Below are 21,707 nucleotides of genomic sequence, written 5' to 3'. Positions count from 1 at the left end.
GACATGCATGTGTGTGTGTGTGTGTGTGTGGGGGGGGCAAGAGTACTGCTATGGGCCAATGTTGATGTAATGTGTGCGGGTATGTGTTAGCCCTCGGTGTCTGGTTCATGTATGTGTGTGTCTGCATGCACACAGTTCCACCATGTGGCTGCCATATATGGGCATTTGTGGGACAGCCACAGACTGTACCTGCCAGGCTTTACAGATCACCATCTCTGGCCACGGATACGGTATCTGTGCCTGGCAGGGGTGCTACTAACACTATCATGTACTAAGCCAGACTGGGTACTATCCCCAGAGGTAGATGGATGTGCACTGGACCCAGGTCCCTGCTGGGACTGTCCAGAGCCATGTGCATGTGGTCTTCTAGAACATTCTATGGACAGCCCACCCCCAACACTGCTGGGACTGGCACTGGCACTACGGGAATGGCTGTGACTTGAGGGAAGTCCGTGGCGACTGCCAGCTGCTGATGTTGCTGGCATACGTCCACATCGATGACTCAACCATCCTGCACTGTCCTGACACATGGACATGTCATATTGCTGAGGACATCTAATGTCTCTCCCCAACGTCTATCAGTGACATCAGTGTAATTACAGATGGCACCTGCTAGGTCATGGATACTGTCAATTATGGTGGTGTTATGTGCCCTCTGTGCCCTTAGTCCCTGTCTGGTGTACCATTCCATACATGTCTGTGCCTCCATGACAGCCTGGAATATGCGTGAGGTTGTAAGACCTGTGGCACGTCTGCCAGTGGCATGATGAGCAGCAGTGCTCTGACGAGAACCCCTGGACATCTGCCTATGTGGTACACTTCCAGACATCTGAGTATGGCTGCTATGTCAGGATGCATGTGCCATGGATACCACACTGTCCTGGCCAATGCTGACTGTATGCTGTCCCTCAGCTAAGGGCATTGGTGATGGATGTATTGGCAGTATGACTGTGTGCATGGATGGGGTGGACACTTGTGTACTGTCGATTGGTGGCCCAATGACAGACCCTGGCAAACATGCCTGTGCCTCAACACACCTATCATCATCATCACTATTTTGCTCAGTGACATTAGTTTCCCCGCTGCAGTGAACCAGCCCAAAGTCAGCACCTGTGAGAGGAAGACAGGAAACACACTTTACGACCTGTACATGATGTCGGCATACATGAACACATGTACACATGCACACATGAGCAGATGCACACATGAACACATGCACACATGCACACATGAACACATGAACACATGCACACATGCACACATGCACACATGCACACATGCACACATGCACACATGCACACATGAACACATGCACACATGCACACATGCACACATGCACACACACACACACACACACACACACACACACACACACACACACACACACACACACACACCACCAGCAATCCAGAACATACTCAATAGCGGGTGATGGTGGGGTACAGTATCACAAGGTAAACAGTTATATCACATATGTCAGCATGCAGGATGTGTGTTGCTCAACAGCATGCAGTGCAGGTGTAGACATCCCTTGCTAATAACAGTATACATGGCTTTGATGCATGTGTGTTGTTGTTCAGTGATTGGCCTCACCCTGGAACGCAATGTGTACATGGACACAACATTGCTGTGCAAGTATTAAAAGCTCTGCAATGTCCTGTGCACCATCACTCACAGGTATACATACCGTGGCTGGATGTGTATCTGTGTGTCACATAGATATCCATTTCTGATTAGAGAGTCTGTGTCTTTAGCAGATAATTGTGGACACAGGTTTAGCACATGCATGCTATGTATACACACAGGATGAGTGGTGCATGTATACCTGATGGAATACCATTGCTCAACATAGCCATTGTACAGTGGTTATGGTGAGTGTAGGACATATTGTGGACATGCCAGTGCCAGCCATGACATGGCATGCTACAACACAACTGCAACATTAAACATCACACATACACAGTGTGTGTCATGTGACCTATACACTCAATAGCATTACAAGACATTTATGTGTCACTTTGTACAAATGGTGATTGCTATGCATATTGTGTATCGGTGCATATGTTTGCACACACACAACATTGAGGTGCATAGCAGTTAATGCTATGTGTGGTACTGTGTTCACTGTAACTGGATGGGGTGTAGTACCATGAGCCATCATCATTAAGCATCATGTGGTCACTCAAGGCTACTAATGTGTGCCAGACCGGCACATACCATGCTGTACCAGAACTGCAGTACCATGGCTACATTCACCATTTCACAGCTAGTTGTTACATGGGTTTGTATGGTGCCCAATAGGGGGCATTGCCTAACATGAATGTGTTATGTGTTGAAGAGTGTCGCCCAGCCACATGAGAGGCATTTACCCCTCAAGTATATTATGTGTGCTGTGTGAATGACATTTGGGATACTGGAGTGTGACCTTACAGCGGGTGTCTGAATACGCCATGTGTAGCATGTTAACGTGTACTGTGTATGACAAAGTTGTGTATGTTGTGTGCATGTGTATCGACTCTGCCTATCCAATGTTCACTACAGTGTTGCCACAATTGTGTGGGATGCTCTGTGTATTGTATGTGTTTTAGGCAGCTACCCACATTACTGGGATGTGCATAGTCTCACAGCAAACATGCACAGCATGCATTATGCATAGGTGTGATACGTGTACATGGCCTACACCTCACCTATGACATGCACATATAATTAGCAATTTTAAATGTAGAACACACTCACCAGCATGGGTCTGCTGCCTTGCTGTCACACCAGAGGGACCTACAAGGATATGAGACAGTTTGTCAGTGGCAACAACTGTGGCATTGCTACTGTGTGTTTGCAATGTTACAGTAGTACAATGGTTGACAGTCACAGGCCTACAGATTATATTCCTAATTATTAGTATTGCACAACACTAGGCACCACATCTTCTAACTACACAGTACACATCTCACATAAGCATGCTGTACCAATAGAGGTAACAGTAGTCTACAGCTATGCCATGTTACCTGCACGCTCCATGTCAACTTGCTGTGTGGCTCCGGCCTCCATGATGATACATGTTACTTGTTGTTGTTGTTGTTGGCCAGGAGCCACCTGGCTCAGGAGCAGCTCCTCCACTCTGGTGAGGGGGGATGGATGGCTACCCCACCACATGTGGCAAGCTGTTGTCTACGGATATCAGAGGCATGCTGCCGGACATGTCTAATTAAATCACTGCAGTGATGGTGTACCTGCTCATATGTCCGGTTATGCATGCCTATGTCATTTACCCTACGGACAAGATCTTGCCACAGTGCAGTCCACTCATGCTGGTCCTGGCTGGTTCTGGAGAACAGCAGGGCATAGTGCTGCACCAGGCTTGTTGTTATCTGTTCCTCCTCTGCCGGGCTATAGGTGGGGTTACGATGGTGGGACATGACCCTGGAAGACAATGAAACAATATGTGTGAGCAAGTCATGTGGCATACTTAACATTCTAAAGTACAGATATCAATTAACTGCCATATATAGCAACCTATTGGCTGTCAGAGGATACACACTTTCAATACCACATATCAGTGCTCAGCCCACAACTGCCTGACAGTGCCTGGCACACTCTATATATCAAACCATGTTTTGCACAGCAACAAAGATAAACCAGTATGTAAGACTATAAACAGTACATGGCACACTGTGTGACACAATGCACCACCTAGCCACAGGAGGTATATATCAAGCTAATGCATCAAGAAATATGTAATCCATTGCAATGATTGTAAAGTCCAGTTACAGTATTACCAGTATACCACACTAGTCGTTGATGGCAACCCCCCGCCTAACAAATGTGCACATTCATTAATATAGGTGGCATACTGTTGTACTAGACTATACATGTTGCTAGATACGCACCTATATCCTGTAACACACATATGACCGAGGCCGTGGTACAGACATACCCACACACACAACAGACATACATACCATACACAAAGGTATGGCAACCCAGATGTCCTTTACCTGTGTACCATACAGTACTGTGTGTCAGTAGTTACAAAAATGTATGCCTGAGGTATGTAATCTGTGAGGACTACAGGGAACACACAAAACAGTGGTTCCAAGAAATGTGGACATACACCATACTGTGCTGTTTAGGCATACAGCTTCAGGTAGTACTACAGTTCATACAGGAGTTGTATTCACCAGCAGTAACACTCAATAAGCATACATGTACTGCTTTAGCCTACAATGGGACACCCCAGTCGACACCAAGGGACTACGACAGACCATATGGCATACTGCTTTTTCCACCTAGCAATTGCATACACATCTTTTGCTGGGATCACAGCTAGGACACATAATACCATGACAGAAACAGTTTCCCACTAAGCTATCACACATATACAGAACTCTGCCACGTTCACCAACACATTCACCATCACACTCTGTCAACCTCACATAGCAATTATTGCAACAAATACATGTGGGTGTGCATCGCTTCATAGGTAGGTAATAGGATATTGGCCCTAGGGCCTATAGAGGTCTAGCCATACACTACCCTGGCCTTTGACACACAAGTAATTACGTTTCATGAGGCCCTGACAAGCAGAGCCACAGAGGTGATTCCTGGGGTGTATTTCCTATCTCCCATACAATCATCAGGATTATTTATGATGACTGCTAATTAGGAGCTTTGTTTGCTATTGATAGGTGGTTTGTTCCAGAGTATGGGATGTCTCTGAGATAGGAATCTATCCCTCCAGCATGTGCTGTTTATTGAGGTCACAAGGTTTAGGTCCCTAGAGCGTGTAGCTCGTAGGGATTGTGATCTGTTTACGTGGAGCATGTCCAACAGCTCTGGGTTTGACATAGCTTAGTATGTTAGGCAGAGGTCACCTCTGGGTAGGCGGTATGCGACACAGTCTAGCTGTAGGTTTGTGAGACGGTCTGCATAGGGCATCTCTTTGAGGCCGGTATTACTCTTTGTGAGGTATGTCTGTGTCGTTTCCAGTTGCTGTAGATGTCTTATGAGGTACATACCACATGGGGCATTGTAGTCTATAATGGGCTTTATGTATGATGAGTAGAGGGGAACACTGACCTATATTTCCCTGGATGACACACCTTTTATGATGACGTGTGCCACATAGACAGATGACATGACTAGTGTGGCACTGAGATTATCAGAGGGGAGACTACTGTCCACCTGTGTCCCATGGTCTCTTATCACACCTTTGGTGTTTAGTAGACTCCCACCTATGTGGTAGTTAATGGGTACAGAGTTTTTGCAAGAAGGGATGCCAATGCAGTGTGAACATTGAGCTTGAGTCCATGGCTTTGTCACCAGGCATCTGTTGCAGTAAATATGCCCCTGTGTCTCTCCCTCTCTCTCTCTATAAATATATATATGTATATATATATATATATATATATATATATATATATATATATATATATATATATATATATATATATATATATATACATATATATATATATATATATATATATATGTATATATACACACACACACATACATATAAACATCCATTGGTGTACATATAGATATACATATAGGCACATATACAGTCCACCTTTCATGGTGGGGATATCAATTATGTGAAGGTTGTGAGGTATACAGTTATGTCATAATATTGCACAGTATTCTGCGGAATGCATTGAAGGTGTTCTCAGCCCATGTAGCTTTAGCAGGCCTCACTGGCTGCAACACTGCAAACTTGACGAATCATACCCATAGCGTTTAACCACCACATATCATATACCAGCACTATATGCTGTCTTGTTTGCCACACACTGCAACCTGCATAGAAATATGCACATAACAACCTTCAACAACATATATATGTCCACCCTTCACAAACAGTTGCAGTATGTCCCTTGCTCTATGCACATGTACAGATGCTAATATATCTGACACAGACAGATCTCTCCATATGTGTGTACCATACACACACAAGGTCCACACTGTTGTAAGTTTGTGTACCTCATGGCTGACCTGTTGGGCCTTGTTGCAACATGAACAGGTGTCACATGTGAGCACACAGTAATATTAGAGGGTGTATATATAGCTGCAAATGCTAGATTAGCATACTAGCCTGGTACAGCTGTTGCCAGTGCTAAGCTACACATTAATATGACTATCATGCATTTGTTACTCTGTCACATCCATGTTTATATAACCGTATGCGCTAGTCCCCCAAATAGACATTGTACACACTACTGTACAGAACACAAATAACATGGATCAGATGTTTGACATTTAATGCTGAACTACATATGTCACAGTTATATCCCACTGCACACAGCTACACACTAATTTCTCCATGCCAGTAGTTATGCAGGGCATCTGTGCATAGATACGTACTGCTGCCACATATGGATGATTCAAACTATGTAGAGTACTCTTCATAAACATCTACTACATGCCAGTAAATACATAGCTGTTACATAACTTTCCTTTGTATGTGTTCATATTTGTCATTTCCGTGTTTTGTAATAGATTTATTTTTTATATTTTATTTATTTTTTGAGATATATTTATTTTTTCAATATCATTTTTTTTCAATATATTATTTTTTTTCCAATATATTTTTTTCAATATAGTTTTTTTCAATATATTCTTTTATTTTTTTATTTTTTTCTTTCGATCTATTTTTTTTAATCTTTTTTCTTTTTTTCTGCAGCTGTTGTATGCGTCTACGTCCATCTCTCTCTCTCTCTCTCTCTCTCTCTCTCTCATTCTCTCTCTCTCTCTCTCTCCCTCTGTACCTGCAGTGAAATGATTGCATGTGTGGACAACAAGTACAGCCTGCTTTTATGGGTATCTGCACATGTGCATGTGATGGCCTCTGCACCAATTGGTGGCCACCATTTAGCAATTGCATGCAGCCTTCTGTGTGGTACTTGCAGTACTCACTGTCATAGCAACCCAGTGCTATAAATTGCTAAGTCAGGTAGGCGTAGCCCTTTCAGCTTTCCGAAGTGGGGACCATGCTTCTTTGCTGTGGATACCGTTGTGTAAGTCAGAAGGTTGGTATACTTCTTATAACTGATGCAAGGGGTGTAGCCAGTGATTTGAATGTTGTTCTCAGACTTGAATGTTGCCACTTCCATTACACAGTTGACAGTGTAGAATTGTACTCACCCCTACAAATGCTAACACAAGATACATGGGAGTATGTAGTTTCTTTTCTACTTATACAATTAGCTGCCATACATGCGTAGTTATTGAGATGTTTTCATTTGGCACATGAACTGTTTGTGAACTGCTATACTGTGGATATTAATGTACTCACTTCTGCACAGTTTGTGTTTTTTTTTTTGTTGACATTAACACAGGATGCTCATGAAACCTGGACAATTCCAGTACTGAGTATGCCTACCTACATCCTTGCTGGACCTTGAACACACAGGTATTTTGTACATTTGGGTGGGGATTGTCCTGCTATGATACTGTGTGGGGGTTGTAAAGTGCTGCTGTAACATTATTTACTGCTAAAATGGCTTTTTCTATTGCAGTCATGTAATGCTATTCCACAACTGCTGGTAAAGTTCCACAGAACAGGTTTTGTGTTATGGCATTCCTATCTTACCTTTACATTCACTCATTCTGATGCATGATATATATATTTCAGCAACAACCTGCTGTATATCTACTGTGGCTTAGCAGTACTTCATGCAGTCTAGTGTGTCCAAGGTCCGGGGTTAGAGACTAACATTGTTGTTTTGTTTTGCTGCTGAGCAGAACAGGGCCCCTCACATGCAGGATGACTAAGGCACTTTTAAGCAGTTGTAAGCGGGTTTGCACGGGTTTGCATGACGCTTAGCAATACTGAGCTGAGCACACACAGGCACACACACGCGCAAACCCGCTAACTACTGCTTAAAAGTGCTTACTCCCACTAACCCCCGCACTCATTTCTTTGAAAGAAAAGAAAATGGGGAGATAGGAAAGTGGTTAAAAAGGGGCACAAAGAGGGAAAGACAATAGGGAAAACAGCTCAGGATGTGCAGGACGGGTGTAGGGAAAGTCCATAGCTGCCCATTTCTTTAACAGCAACAGCTATGCATATACTAGTAATTTGGAAGGAAATTTGAAACCTTCCACCCCTGAGAGAGGGGTGAGGACAACGAAGTATGTTGTACTGCCAATTAAATTTCAGTTTATGTGTCCAGTGGACATGTGTGCAAAATGGACAGCTATGTATGGGGCATAATTTTTTTGTGGGAGCAGATTGCCCACTTTTTTTTTCAGGTGAGAGCGGAATGTGGGGTAGGGGAATTAGATATATTTTGGGAGGTAGGTTGGGGTGGTAAACAGGCAAGACAAACAAGACGCATACAGGGGTGGAATATGACACATGGGGTGGGTGAACACGATTGACGGGGAAGGGTGTTTGGAAATTGCAAGCCCATGAGCCCACAGATGGCAACAGTGGAACTGAGATCCCCACCCATGGGCAGTCACCACTGCACCTTCACAGTCTGGAGGGTGGCTGTGCTGGGGGCTGCGTAGGAGCGGTAGGCTTACCCATGAGTCGCGCCACTCTTGCCTCGAGCTGGCATAGAGGATCAGCGACTGAACGCTCGATCTCCCTACGCACCACAGCCCGGACCATTCAGAGGGTGATAGGTGGCCCTCCTCCAGCCATGCTTGCATGGGGGGATGAGCCCCATCCCCTGCAGTGCTTCCACTTGAAGGTGGCACAGGACCAACGGAGGAGGAGGTCCCGGGCTGGGCACTGGACCTGCTGGTGCCAGGTGCCATCGCCAGCTGAGGTGGGACAGGTGGGTCCGCTGGGACCAGCCTTCCCATACGTTCTATGTTTAGGAGGATTTAATGACAATATGGGTTAGTAATAGCCAACAGCATTCCAATTTAGTTGTAACAGCATACAGTAGTATTCCCATTAACCCAACACACCAACAGTTGAACAGCAAGCATAACACATGCATATATAGAACAACAGTGGACATTCCAACAGCATGCAGGATTGATTGGTGGCAACAGGCCACCAAGATTGTGGTATGTGAACAGGGCACATGCATCAAAGTAAATGCAGATATTTATAAACCAATAGGACATGTGTCCCAACAAATGTTATGAGATTAGACATACCCATTGAGGTGTGGAATTGCATTGTTTATGCACATACAGTACGGTGTAAAAAGATACCTCCATTAACAACTTATATATACTTATAGTTTACACTACATTCCTATTGACTGCAGTTATATATCCCCTACATGTATTATTACACTAAGCAATGTCCTTTAAATTGTGAAATGGGTTTTGCTAGTTCTTGATATACCTGACCTGTATCTGACATACAAACTGTCCTGGATGCAGATGTTACTGCTACATATTTATATATTTCATTTATATTTATATATCTACATATCTGGATGTGTTCAGATGACATTATCAGGTATATGTTGACAGCCCCCTACATTTCTAGCAGCATACTGACATTTCTGGGGAACACAATAACAAGCTACTCATGTGCCAGTTTAACCTGTACATGCTGGCCATGAACCGACAGTTGAGGACTGTATATATGCTTAACAGCTACTGGCACTCCCTTCATCCACTTTATATGGGCCTACCCATGTGTGGTTGACTGTGCTTAATACAACAGCACTATTTCTATAATGCAAGGGTACAACAACATATCGAAGAAAGTGACACGGACACACTCCAGGAATTATACCTTTATTAATTACATTACACACTTTTCTAGTGGCTCTCTCATTTATTTGATATATCAGTGCATGCAGAGGTCTTGTATTCAAGACATATTTACCTTTATTAATGGGTTAGAATACCTTTTCACGCTGTCTCACTTATTTTATATAGCAGTACATGCAGAGAGGTTATTCAACACTTATTATACCTTTATTAATGGGTTACAACACTCTTTTTCAGGCTCTCTCACTTCTTTTATATGACAACACATGCAGACTAATTACTAACCTGCCTGGTGGTGCAGCCTTAGCAGCCTATCTGCATAGGCTTGCTGATTCACAGCACAGACACCTGCAGCTGTGAAGTAAATGAAGGGATATTGAGACAGACCTATCCATAACATAGACTACAATAGCAATTCTTACATACTTCATTCCATGGCTACATACTCAGTAGTGGGGCATTTTCCATTTCATGGGCCTCCTGTATCGACTGGTTCAGTCGGTCCTCCTTGCGTCTCTTCAGGTCTGAATAGTGGTGTCTGACCTGCTCACCAGTCCGAGGGACGCCTGTGGCACTGGTGAAATCATGTGCTAGATAGTTCCAGGCTTCCGCTTAGTACTCAGTGCCCTGAAACTGGCCTTGCAGGAGTCTTGCATCATGATGATGGACGAGGAGCCAAACCATTACTTTTGACTCCTCAATGCCCCACTGGTGCGCTCAAAAATGAGAGCCCTCTCCAACACCAGCCATACTGTCTGCAGATGGGAGCTACAACCAGTTATGGCAATTATTCCCGCCTATGGAGCTTAAATATGCCTCATTTCCCACACTTTATTTGTGATTGGCCGGTTTTGAAAAATCTCAGCTAAAAGCAAACCTGCTTAGCAATGGGTAAACTTCCATTGATATATATGAGTGTGTTGGAAATGCATCCATATTTAAAGCTGTCATGGCTTAGTGGTTTAGTACTGTGATTATGGTGCACAGTATCCTGGGTTCTAGGCCTGTCATTACTTTTTATTTTACTACTGGCCAGACCGGCTAGGAAGTGTGGCTGTGTTTAGCTGACTTTGCTCAACTTTGCCCAACGTTGCTCAACATTGGTCTAAGTTGCTCTATGTTGCCCGACATTGCCCAACGTTGCCCAATGTTGCGCTAGTTAGCACGGTGTGCAGCTCCGCACAAACATGTTTTGTTTGCGCTAGTTGGCGCGATGCGCAGCTCTGCACAAAACTATTGTGCTAGTTAAAGCAGTGCTAAGCTATGAGCAATTGTACTTAACTGTGCTTAATACTAGTAAACTTTGCTTAGTAGTGCTTCACATTGTTTAAGATACGTTACTTATGCATTTATCAGTATGCATGACCATTCCACCTTCTTATATATATATATATATATATATATATATATATATATATATAAAATATCGTTCACTACCACATAGGCCATTTCAATGCATCTTACTGAAATTTAAAAGGTAAATGTCAGGAATTCTTTTTATGCACACATTTCCTACAGAAAATAGGTAGCGAAGTGGCGGGACTCGAACCGGGAATGCCTCCTCTTTGTGTGAGGGCTCTACCACTACGCTATTGCTATTCAGCTTAATTTGCATATAAATAGTTTATTATCCTCCGATGTCTACACTGCTAACTGTAGCTAAGCAATGGGTAAACCCGCGCATACACTCGCAAATACAGACAGCTATATCGGGACTAATAAAAAAAAAAGGAAAGCTTTACATTTTAAACTTATACAGGGATTTAGAATGTGGGGGAGTGTAGTGTTGGGTATGTGGACATTTGAGCGGACTCACTCATTTCAGTTGACATTTGCAGTTTAGGCACTTGCACGGGCGTGGATATTTGGACTGCACGGCAGTCTGACACACCCCCTGCACTCATGCATGCTCCGTGTTAGCCTTAGAGTTGAGTCAGTGCGCCCTCATGAATATGCATTATGCGCTGACATACTTAGTTAGTCTTACACAGTGGATTATTGAATCCCAGCCTTAGTGAATCTAATAATGTACTTTATGTATAAAGCTTCAGAATTCACATGACCAAACTTCACATTTCAGCTTTTGGATTATTTTTAAATATTTTATGCGCTTTCACATTCACATTTCTGACATATGTAGATATATGTAATACATATCTTTCTTATAAGCAGTTTGTTATTTAAATATATTTTTCTGTCTTATTTTCCCACTAATATTTTACCTCATTCTATATAACTTGTAATTTTAAAATCTCCCATCAAAGAGCTATTTAATCATGAGTTCTTTAGTAGAGATTACAGTATGTGTATATTATTAACTTACTGATATTGCTATTTTGTTAATCTTAAATATCAGATATTTCATTCCTTGTGCATTTGCATATTATTTGCATATTATTCTTAAGATGTTTATTCTTCTTATTAATTCCAGTATTACAAGCAATCTTGACTGTATATAAAATAATTCCTGCTTATTTAATTTGAATGTGTTTTTAGTCATTGTGAACTGCTGTTCTGATCTAAACTTCACATCTTGATATAAGAATTTGATTGCAGCATGTGAAAATGACAACTCATAGCACACAGCAGCTAATTTTCTCTGCAAATTTCTCATTCTTTGTAATTCTTTTAAACTGTTCTAATCAATAAAAACATCTAACTTTACTTCTTCCCATTAATATGTACACTTAGAGTTAATAACCCTGCAACTTAAGCTATTAACATTCAGTAAAATGTATGCTGATTATGTGTCAGCAACAGCTCAATAAAAAACATTGCTATAGCTTTTATTTTACCAATTCTTCACTTCTAAGGAAATAAAAAAATGTTATTTTGAATAGATTTCTCATATATATATATATATATATATATATATATATATTTGAAAAAAAGAAAGAAAAAGAAAGTTCCTTTCTGTTTTCACAGGCATCAGTGATGAACTTTGACATATATTTTCTTCAGAACAGCTCAAGGCAGGAAGCAAGGCAAGCAAGAAGCCAGAAGTCTGGCACAACCTGAACCTTCCTTTGTTCTCAAGCTTTTTTAAGTGTTCCTTTCTTTATAAATGACCTGTGAAAGGATTGTGTTACACAGAAACAACAAAAATGAAATCACTAGCACTTTAACATTTCTATGCAGTATGTTGTCTTTCGGCTTTTCCTGGTTAGGGGTCGCCACAGCAGAACTCCTGTCCGCTAATGATTGGCAGTAGATTTTCACAAACACTGAGGTGCCAGCTCAATGTTCAACCAAGGCACACCCATTTATGCATGTCTTTCGAATGCCCACCTAACCGTAGGGAAGACATGCAGATTCCACACCGAAGGCACTCTCTGCACTCCAGCCGAGAATTGAAGGGGAGAACCTCTTGCTGTGAGGCAACAACGCTACCACTGCACCACTGTGGAAGTCATATATGACTTAGAAATTACATTGAGTTAACCTAACAATGCCCATACTAAGCAAAATTAAACAAATAAAATAACATTTTAAGTTATATAGTCTTAAAGTTACCAATTTTATTCTTTAGAATTGAATGACATTAAATTACAAGAAGTATTTTTTAACATTTAGAAATACCTTATAAGTTTATTTAAATGAAATATGTTAAGTCTTTCAATGGAAATATAGTGAAACAGTAAAACTAGCCATTTATATTCCTCATTATGAAAAATGTTTTAGCTTAAAATATACATACTTGCATATGTTTTGAAGCTTAAAGTACAATACAAACTTTTTACTTAAAGAGTAAATCTATTGTTTCAGAAAATAAAAAGTCCTGCAATCAGAGAATAAAAGTAACTGTTTTTAAGCTTTTTATTTATTTTTATTGGACATGTGTTTACCAGGGCAGTCCGACTGGGCTTAGTAGCCCATTTTCAGTAGACGCCCAGGGGAAAAGCTCCACATACAAAAAATTAAAATACGTTACATTACATTGTGTATGTGTACAGAAACATTTACATTCTGTTTGCAGTTTTATGAAGACAACAGAAATAATGCATTTTAGAATGCATAGTAATATAACAGCAAACATAGGAAATATTTGTTAGAAAAATAAGGCTCATTGGTGTATTGCAACAACACTTAGTGGTTACATATGGCATGACATTTTGTGAGAAGTAAAACTTATAAGACTAAACTAAAGAGGAAGCTATTGGATTAAGATTACATTAAACAGTGCTTTGTCAAAGATTCTAGCAGATGTAGTGCAGTTATTGATTAAAATGGAAGGAATTGGAGGAAGTTGAGATGAATACAGTAAGTACATTACTTTTTGAAGCAGTTTTCCAGGAATCCAGCTCACTGTATTGAGGGCTATATAGTTCCACTCAATTTCTTGAGTATCATTAAGGATTTTATTGTTAAAAAAGTGGATGCCTCCTCCAGTATGCAAAATATTTTGGTTCCTTCAGAAATAAATGATTTGATATTTGCAGGAAACACCAAAGTGGCTTTAATATACATTTTTTTGCCTTTATTGATCAGTAGTAAACAGGATTTTCTTTTACTCATTAACTTATAGGAATCATCATTGTCAAATCTGACTACATGTTCACCTGTTTTAATAGTTGGGCTGGGCCATGCTGTTTTTAATATTTGATAATTTTCTAAACTAGATAAAAACTTAAGGATAATTGAATGTGGTGGTGATTTTTTCTTTTTTGAATGTGCTTTCAGGAATCTAGGTGCCCTTTAAATTCCAAAAGATAAAGTTTCAGTCAGATTTAATGTTATAGATCCCCCTGCATGTGTCATGATGTATATGAAGCCTGCTTGTCTAAACTGGAGACAATCCAAATATTACCTTACACTCTGGTGGATTTCAATTATTCCACCATCAATTGGGAAACCTATGGTAGCCCTAACTCGCTAGTGCAAAAGTTCCTTAATTTTGTTAACTTAAATGCACTGGAATAAATATTTCATACCTCAACAAGAAGAACAAACATACTACATCTGGTCCTCACTAACATGTCAAACAGATGCACCACTGCAACTATTGGACCTCATTAGTTAAACTTGACCACAAATCATTCATCTATGAGCTGACACTAATACCAGAACTCACAAAAGGCAAAATCAAACTAAATAAACTTCACTAAGACAAACTATGGCCTCCTAGGAGAATGTATAAATGCATTTCAAGCCCCCCCTCCCAGTGGTAACTATACCAAAGCTTACATTAAAGCCCTGGACAGTCACTTGCGTACGTGTATAGACTTGGCTGTACCAGGAAGAATCAAAGCCAGAGCCTCAAGTAAAAACAAGCCACCATGGTAGACATGCAGCATCAACAAACTTTACAACAAATGCAAAACGTTGCTGTCCAAGAAAACAAAGGTGAGACCCCAGTAATGAAAAGCACCCTCCACAGCCTCAATAGGCAAATAAGACAACCTGTCAAATCCTCTAAGGGTTTCTTTGGGAAAAACTTCTTAAGCACAGCCAATGATAACCATAAGGCATTTTACAGCTATCTATGTAGCCTAAAAGGTAGGACCAAGCATGTGCAGAACTAGTGACCAACAGTATCACACTCACTGACTCCACAGAGATAGCAAACTTGCTATCAGATAGATTTGGCAAAATGTTCACTCCCTTATCCCTCCAAGCCTATCACAAACATTCCCCCCAACCCCCCACACCCCACATATCTGAAGAACAGGTCATCAAAGCCTTATCCAAGGCAAAAAACACAGCCTCTCTGGGACCAGAGGGCATTCCAGGCTGTCTTCTAAACAGGCTAAAACATGAACTAGCATCACCATTAAGTACCCTTTTCAATCATAGTCTAACTACAGGCATTGTTCCTGTGGAATGGAGAGCAACAGCAGTTATTCCCCTCCATAAAGGTGACATAGCAACAGGCCTTGGGAATTATAGACCCATAAGCCTGGCCAGAATCATTTGTAAGGCCATGCAACATATCATTATGGACCTCATAAATTAAGACATAGGTGACCTCCAAACCCTGGAACCTACCCAATTTGGCTTTGTCAAGGGCAGATCCTGCCTGTTAAATCTGGTGGATTTTTTAAAATAATGTGACCAGGGCCACTGATAAGGGCAGATCTGTGCACACAGCATACCTTGAATTAGCAAAGGCTATTGACACAATCCAACACTCAAGCATTACCAATAACCTTAGCAAACTGAATGTAAATCCCTTTGTTGTAAGATGTGCTGCCAACTGTCTCACAAACTGGACACAGACTATCAATGTGAGTGACTCCATATCAACCAGCAGACCTGTTACCAGCAGGGTGCTACAGTGGTCACTGTTGGGTCCCATACTGTTTGCTATATACTTCTCAGATGTTCAGGTCCAAACAAAGGGGTTGTGGATGACCAATTTTGCAGACAACTGCAAACTGGGTGCAATTATTGAATCCCCAAATTATGTCACTATACTCCAGGAGGGTCTTACACAGACCAGCGACTGGTGTCTTAGTTTCAATCTCAAACTGAATGCAAAGAAATGCATCATCATTCCATTTGGCAGAAACAATATCCCTTCACACTATCAAATCAACAACAATAGCCTAAGTACCCAGGAAGTGGTAAGGGACCTGGGATCACAAGTTGACTACAACCTTAACTTCGACCACCATGTGTCTACTATAGTAAAGAAGGTTTTCTATGTAGCACATCTGATAAGTAAAGGCATCACCTCAAGAGCAAAACAGGTTATAAGCCCTCTGTACTTGGCACTGATCTGGCCCATAATTGAGTATAACACCCCATTAGGCATGTACTGTATAAAGCAGTTGCAGCAATTGGAGAGACCTCCGAGGTTTCTAACAAAGAAGATCAAGGGACTCCAGTATGTGCCTTACACAGACCAACTAAAGTCCCTGTCACTATACTCTGTATTGTATAGACTTCTTAGGGGAGATTTATGCCTGGCTTACAGAGGAATCTCAGACCCAAACCTAATGAACTTGCTGCATATCAATGCATATAAATCAAAAGGGAATAGGGCTGCCCATTCCAGGGACCTAAATATGGCCTGTGACTTAAATAGGGTATGCTGGAGGGACAGATTTATCTCACAGTGACTGCCCCATTTTTGGAATAGGCTATCTATTCATGTGAAACAATGCACCTCTATGACACTGTTCAAGAGGAATCTGGACGAGTGGATGGGGCACTTCAAATTCTTACCAGGGATAGTGCTCACAACCTTCCTGGACATGGGCAGCCAATACTAAATGCAATCTTGGGAATTAACTAGCATTTCTATGGTATTACATTGGGATAACATGGCTAGGCTTGAAATGACCTCCAGTTCGATAGTCTAGTAATCTCCTATGTAGCCAGGTTGCTAAATGTATTATATTGTCTCTCTCATGCTTTTCAGGTATACCATAAAATCTAATATTATTTCATCTCAGTCTAGTTTCTAAATCATCAACTTTATCTATGAGTCAGTTATTTTGTTTTAAAAGAAATCCAGTCTGAGACTCACCTTCAGTTATTCTCCCTTCATGTACATTTAAAGCTTCTTACATATTTCTGATCTGTGCACTTTGTTGTTTCATTAGAATTTCTAAATGTTCCATCTTCTTTATGGTTTGTTCTTTCAACCTTTCTATTTTGGTATCTGGGTTGTCTATTTTAAGTAATATGTCCTGTATACTAGATATTATTGACTGGATATATATTTTAACTCAAGAATCCTGAATATCATTTCTTTAGTGTCTCATGTTGAAGTCTCTTCTCTCTTAACCAAACAGCTGAAATTCTGACTGAAAATTTGCAGCTTTTGAAGAACTTAAAGCTATAAATCTTTTCTCTGACTATTAATGAATAAAATTAGCTTACACATTTCCCCAAATTTTAATTTTTTTATTACATTTTCTGCCAGAGAAAAGTTTTCTTTCCCAGAGCTTTCACCATTTGCTGCTCTCAGTTAGCCATCTGGGTCACACCCCACATTGATTTCTTCTGATGACACAGACTGCATAAAAGAAATGAAAACTTTTGATTCAAGCTATCTTTTCCAATAGCAAGCACACTCTAAAGGCTAACATGACAAACTAAATCTCAGATGTTTTCTCCAGGAAACATTGAATTAATATCTGAAATATGTTTCTGTGTTGTTTTCATATATAGCAGTGATGCACTAAAGCAAAATAATATATTTTTTCCCATGAAGAGAGTGACTAAATAATAAAAATCATCAAGTAAACAAAGTCAGAAAAGTTATCTTATGATGCCATACCATATACATTTTTGGTTTGTTTTATTTTATATTTAGATTTCCAGTGACAGTCCTTATGTCAGAATCACTAGATTATTATAGCAATAACCCACGCCTGGGTGTGGGTAATGCTAGATTGGCGTGGTTTGGTCAGGCGAAGCCAGGAAAACAAAAACAACCGTGGGTAAATCCAGCATTACCCAGAAGTGAGTTATTTAATGCCATTATTTAAGAAAATAAATAATTACTTTTCTTAAATAATGGCATTGTATAATGCTCTTTGCTGCCCTTCCGCACCTTTTCTGGTGTTCGCGGCAGTTCTGATGTACTGCGCATGCCTCGGAGAGCGCAAGTTCTCCGTTGCTTTACTATCTCGCTATGTTAAATGGGTTTAACATAGCGAGACAGCTTTAAAAATAAACGGAGATCTCCGTTGCTTATTTAACTGTCTCGCTATGTTAAACTCATTTAACATCGGAGATCGCAAGATCTCCGTTGCTTTACACTGTCGCTATGTTAAAGTTTAACAGCGAGACAGCTTTAAAAACGAGATCTCCGTTGCTTTTAAAGCTGTCTCATATGTTAAACTCTTTAACTATAGTGAGTTTTAACGGAAAAGTCCGGGCGACGGACCTTTCCGTTAGTATATTGAGGATTTACAGCACGCTGGTTGGGCTGGCCAATCAGCGTGCACGTTTTGAGGGTAGGCATTGTATAATGATAATTGTGGAATGAATGGATCTGGCTGAGATCTTCAGTAAGCTATTTGGCTTTAGTTATTGCTGTGTTACTGCTGTCTAGTACCCTGACATCCTTTTCAGTAGGGTATAGTAGTTTGAATCCCCAAGGAAAGAGTAGTAAAAGGACAATGCAGTAATACTGGATGTAATAAATCTGTTAATTTCCTGAGTCACCAGTTATAATGCTGCAGCTTCCTCTCTCTTCTCCTCCCCCTAATATCACACATAGCTAATCCACTCTGTTAGTCTGGGTGTTTTTTTGGATCTTAAACTTGAGCATTGATTCAGGCACAAAGAGACACAAAAGTTGGGAATATGTGAAAGAACTAATAGCTGCTGTGTGTTACAATGGAGTTCTAATAAGCTAATCTGGTGAAAGGATTAAACAAACAAACAATCAAACAAACCATATATAGCTTTTGGGTAATCTAAACCAGATATCAAATAGTGAATCAATCAAACAAACACACAAACAAACAAACAGATTAACACTCGAACAAAACACATGCAGTTGTTGGGCAATTTAAATCATATGTCAAAGAGGAAATCTTCATTTGGTTAAACATGTGATATTTTACCAGGTGCTATCGACAGCAAAGTTTATATGTAGATTTTGGGAGTATTTTATTAGGCCAGTTATGTGTTTATATAAATTGTTCTGTTTAATACAGCTTAATAGGGTAGTGGTATGCTTTTAACATTACTGTACCATGTTTGTGTCAATTTTTATTGTACTGATTTCACACAGGTGATAATCCTGTTCCAGTCATGGTTCATACAATTGCCCTTCCTTTCCTCAAGGCCACTGGTGTTGAATGCATGATACCATCATAATTTCTCATCCTTTAATTAGTGATCGTAAACTGTTTCATATAATGGTGAATCTTACTCTGACTTGCACCTTCCATAGTTCCATGACTTCATCCATAACTAGTACAGATCAAAATAAATATTGTTTTTAGTCTCTTGTCTCTTAAATATAAATGCAAATCTCCTACATAGTAAGTGTTATCATAAGGTCTCTAGACTAATTTTATCTTCTGTTGTGGATACTCTGTTACTGGAAGTTCTTCTCAATTTTATTACCTCTAATGCCCTTAGCAGTCATACTGCCATAAGCATTTCTCTAACTTAATGTGCCTTGTTGATTTTTTCAGTAAATGAAACAGCAAAAGAACAAAACAAACCACTCACAATATTTGCATGTTTTGGTTCATGTTTTGTAGATTAAGTCATCCTTACAGCTAAAACATATAAATGTGAAGGAATATTATTTGAAATACTTTATCTTTTTTACTTATTTTTTGGCAGGGGTATACAGATGAACCAGTTGCAAAGATCCTTTGTTATGTAGAAGATGGAAATATTGTTCAATTGGACCGATGGAACTTAAGGGTTGATAGAAATACAGATTTGCCATGCGGAGATTCTGATGACTGTGCAAAAAAGGTTAGATTACTTATTCTGCATGAATGCTGAATGTGAAATTATTTGTTAAATGAGTGGAAACTAGTGGGTACAAATGGAAATCAGATTGTCAGTGTTCTGTCATAAGTAATAAGAGGTACAGAAATCATAACATGAGTTTCAGCTCAGTGTCATAGTTTTAACTGGACAAGAAACAAATATAGTAGTGTATAACAGTCTACATAAAAGAGAGGAAGTGTGATGCTGATTATAAAAATCAAAGTCAAACCAGTTTTGCTATTGATTTTTAATATAATCCATTAATGCAAAAGTCAGGAGCAAAATGTAAAAGTGCAAAAGTGTTCCAAACTAAAAATAAATAGCTTATCTCTTGATTCAGTGGAACACTTATCTATGTAATTTCTGTGCAGTTTTCATAGCTAGCCAGTCTTAACAAACTTTGGATTCTGTTTTAACAAGGAATGTATGAAAAATACAAACATAAAGTTATTGCAAGACTAGAATTAGTATATACAAAAATCAAGTCCATTAGTATACAAACTTCTAAACTAAAATACCTCCTATAATTAATTCAGTTTGGCAAAAGCAGGATGGTATGGAAGTCATTTTTGGGCAGCAACAAATATGTCAAAAATTTTGTGCATACATACAACTAAATGCTAAATATTTCTCCCAAAGATGTTATATGATAGGACATAGCTCACCCAAACTCACATAGCAAAATTACTAAATACATTTTCTCTGGTTGAGATTTTGACTCTAAGGGCATCAAGAGCCAAAAAATGGTGTAGATCTTTTCCATATATGAACAGAAATGTGAAAAAGGCAACTATAGCAGTGTGCATGTGTGTGTGTGTGTGTGTGTGTGTGTGTGTGTGTGTGTGTGTGTGTGTGTGTGTGTGAAAGAGAGAGAGAAGAAACAGAAAAAAAAGTGATAATGAAATTTTGTCTTTAAACAATACTTTATACTTTTTTTTCCTTTATATCATCTCAACATATCTAAAGATATCCCTCCTTTTCATTATTTTATACTATTTTGGCAGTAAATTTGCTTTAGTTATAAACATTCTCTTTTACACTACTTTCCTGTGTGTTCCCTCTAAATCAGTTGACAATATTTATGATGGATTTCTCAATTACATCAGTTTGTGTATCAGCATTCTCATTCTTAATCACCATCTCTGTTAGTCTGAATATTTTTTTCTAAGAGGTTTATTTCCTTAAGTTTTTTCAGGTTTACTTCTTTTCATTGATCTTAACGTCATCACAGTGGTGCACCACAGTGTCTGTAATGTCTCTAAATTTTGTTTCTAGACATAGAGGTAAATGGCCACTCTCAGCTTGTACTTAATATGTAATATTAGGGGTCTATTTTGTTTGGTTGAAAACACATTTGGTCGAAACTGACTTCACTAAGCACACTTGACTGAAAGCTCACTTCACTGAAAACTCATTTGGTCGAAACCCATTTTGTCGAAAGTAATATATGGCCTTGACCCCACTGTAGTGCGATCCTGGAGTTAGAATATAAAGTAAGGGTGTGTGTGGGGCATAGCCCCCTCCCATAGTTTGAGTTTATATTGTCTTGTGGAAAGAGTTGTTCATTGCACTTGTCAATATACATGTCTATGGTTTAAAACATTTAACAT

At 39.8% G+C, this 21,707-nt stretch overlaps 1 protein-coding gene across 3 annotated transcripts in view; it reads left to right on the top strand.

The window, feature by feature from the left end:
• The window catches only part of DGKI (diacylglycerol kinase iota), a 5,490,864-nt gene that overhangs the window by 1,332,932 nt on the left and 4,136,225 nt on the right, over positions 1–21,707 (top strand). For all 3 annotated transcript variants that reach the window (XM_044088223.1, XM_044088222.1, XM_044088221.1), the window contains one exon: positions 19,942–20,079. In XM_044088223.1, coding sequence (XP_043944158.1) covers positions 19,942–20,079 — 138 coding nt within the window. The remainder of the gene's footprint in view (positions 1–19,941; positions 20,080–21,707) is intronic.

The sequence above is a fragment of the Protopterus annectens genome, chromosome 11.part0 (assembly GCF_019279795.1).
Source record: "Protopterus annectens isolate FY-2018-M chromosome 11.part0, PAN1.0, whole genome shotgun sequence".
Classification (NCBI taxonomy): domain Eukaryota; kingdom Metazoa; phylum Chordata; order Ceratodontiformes; family Protopteridae; genus Protopterus; species Protopterus annectens.
The sequence above is the reverse complement of the archived record's forward strand: the minus strand, read 5'-3'. Positions and strand labels throughout refer to the sequence as shown.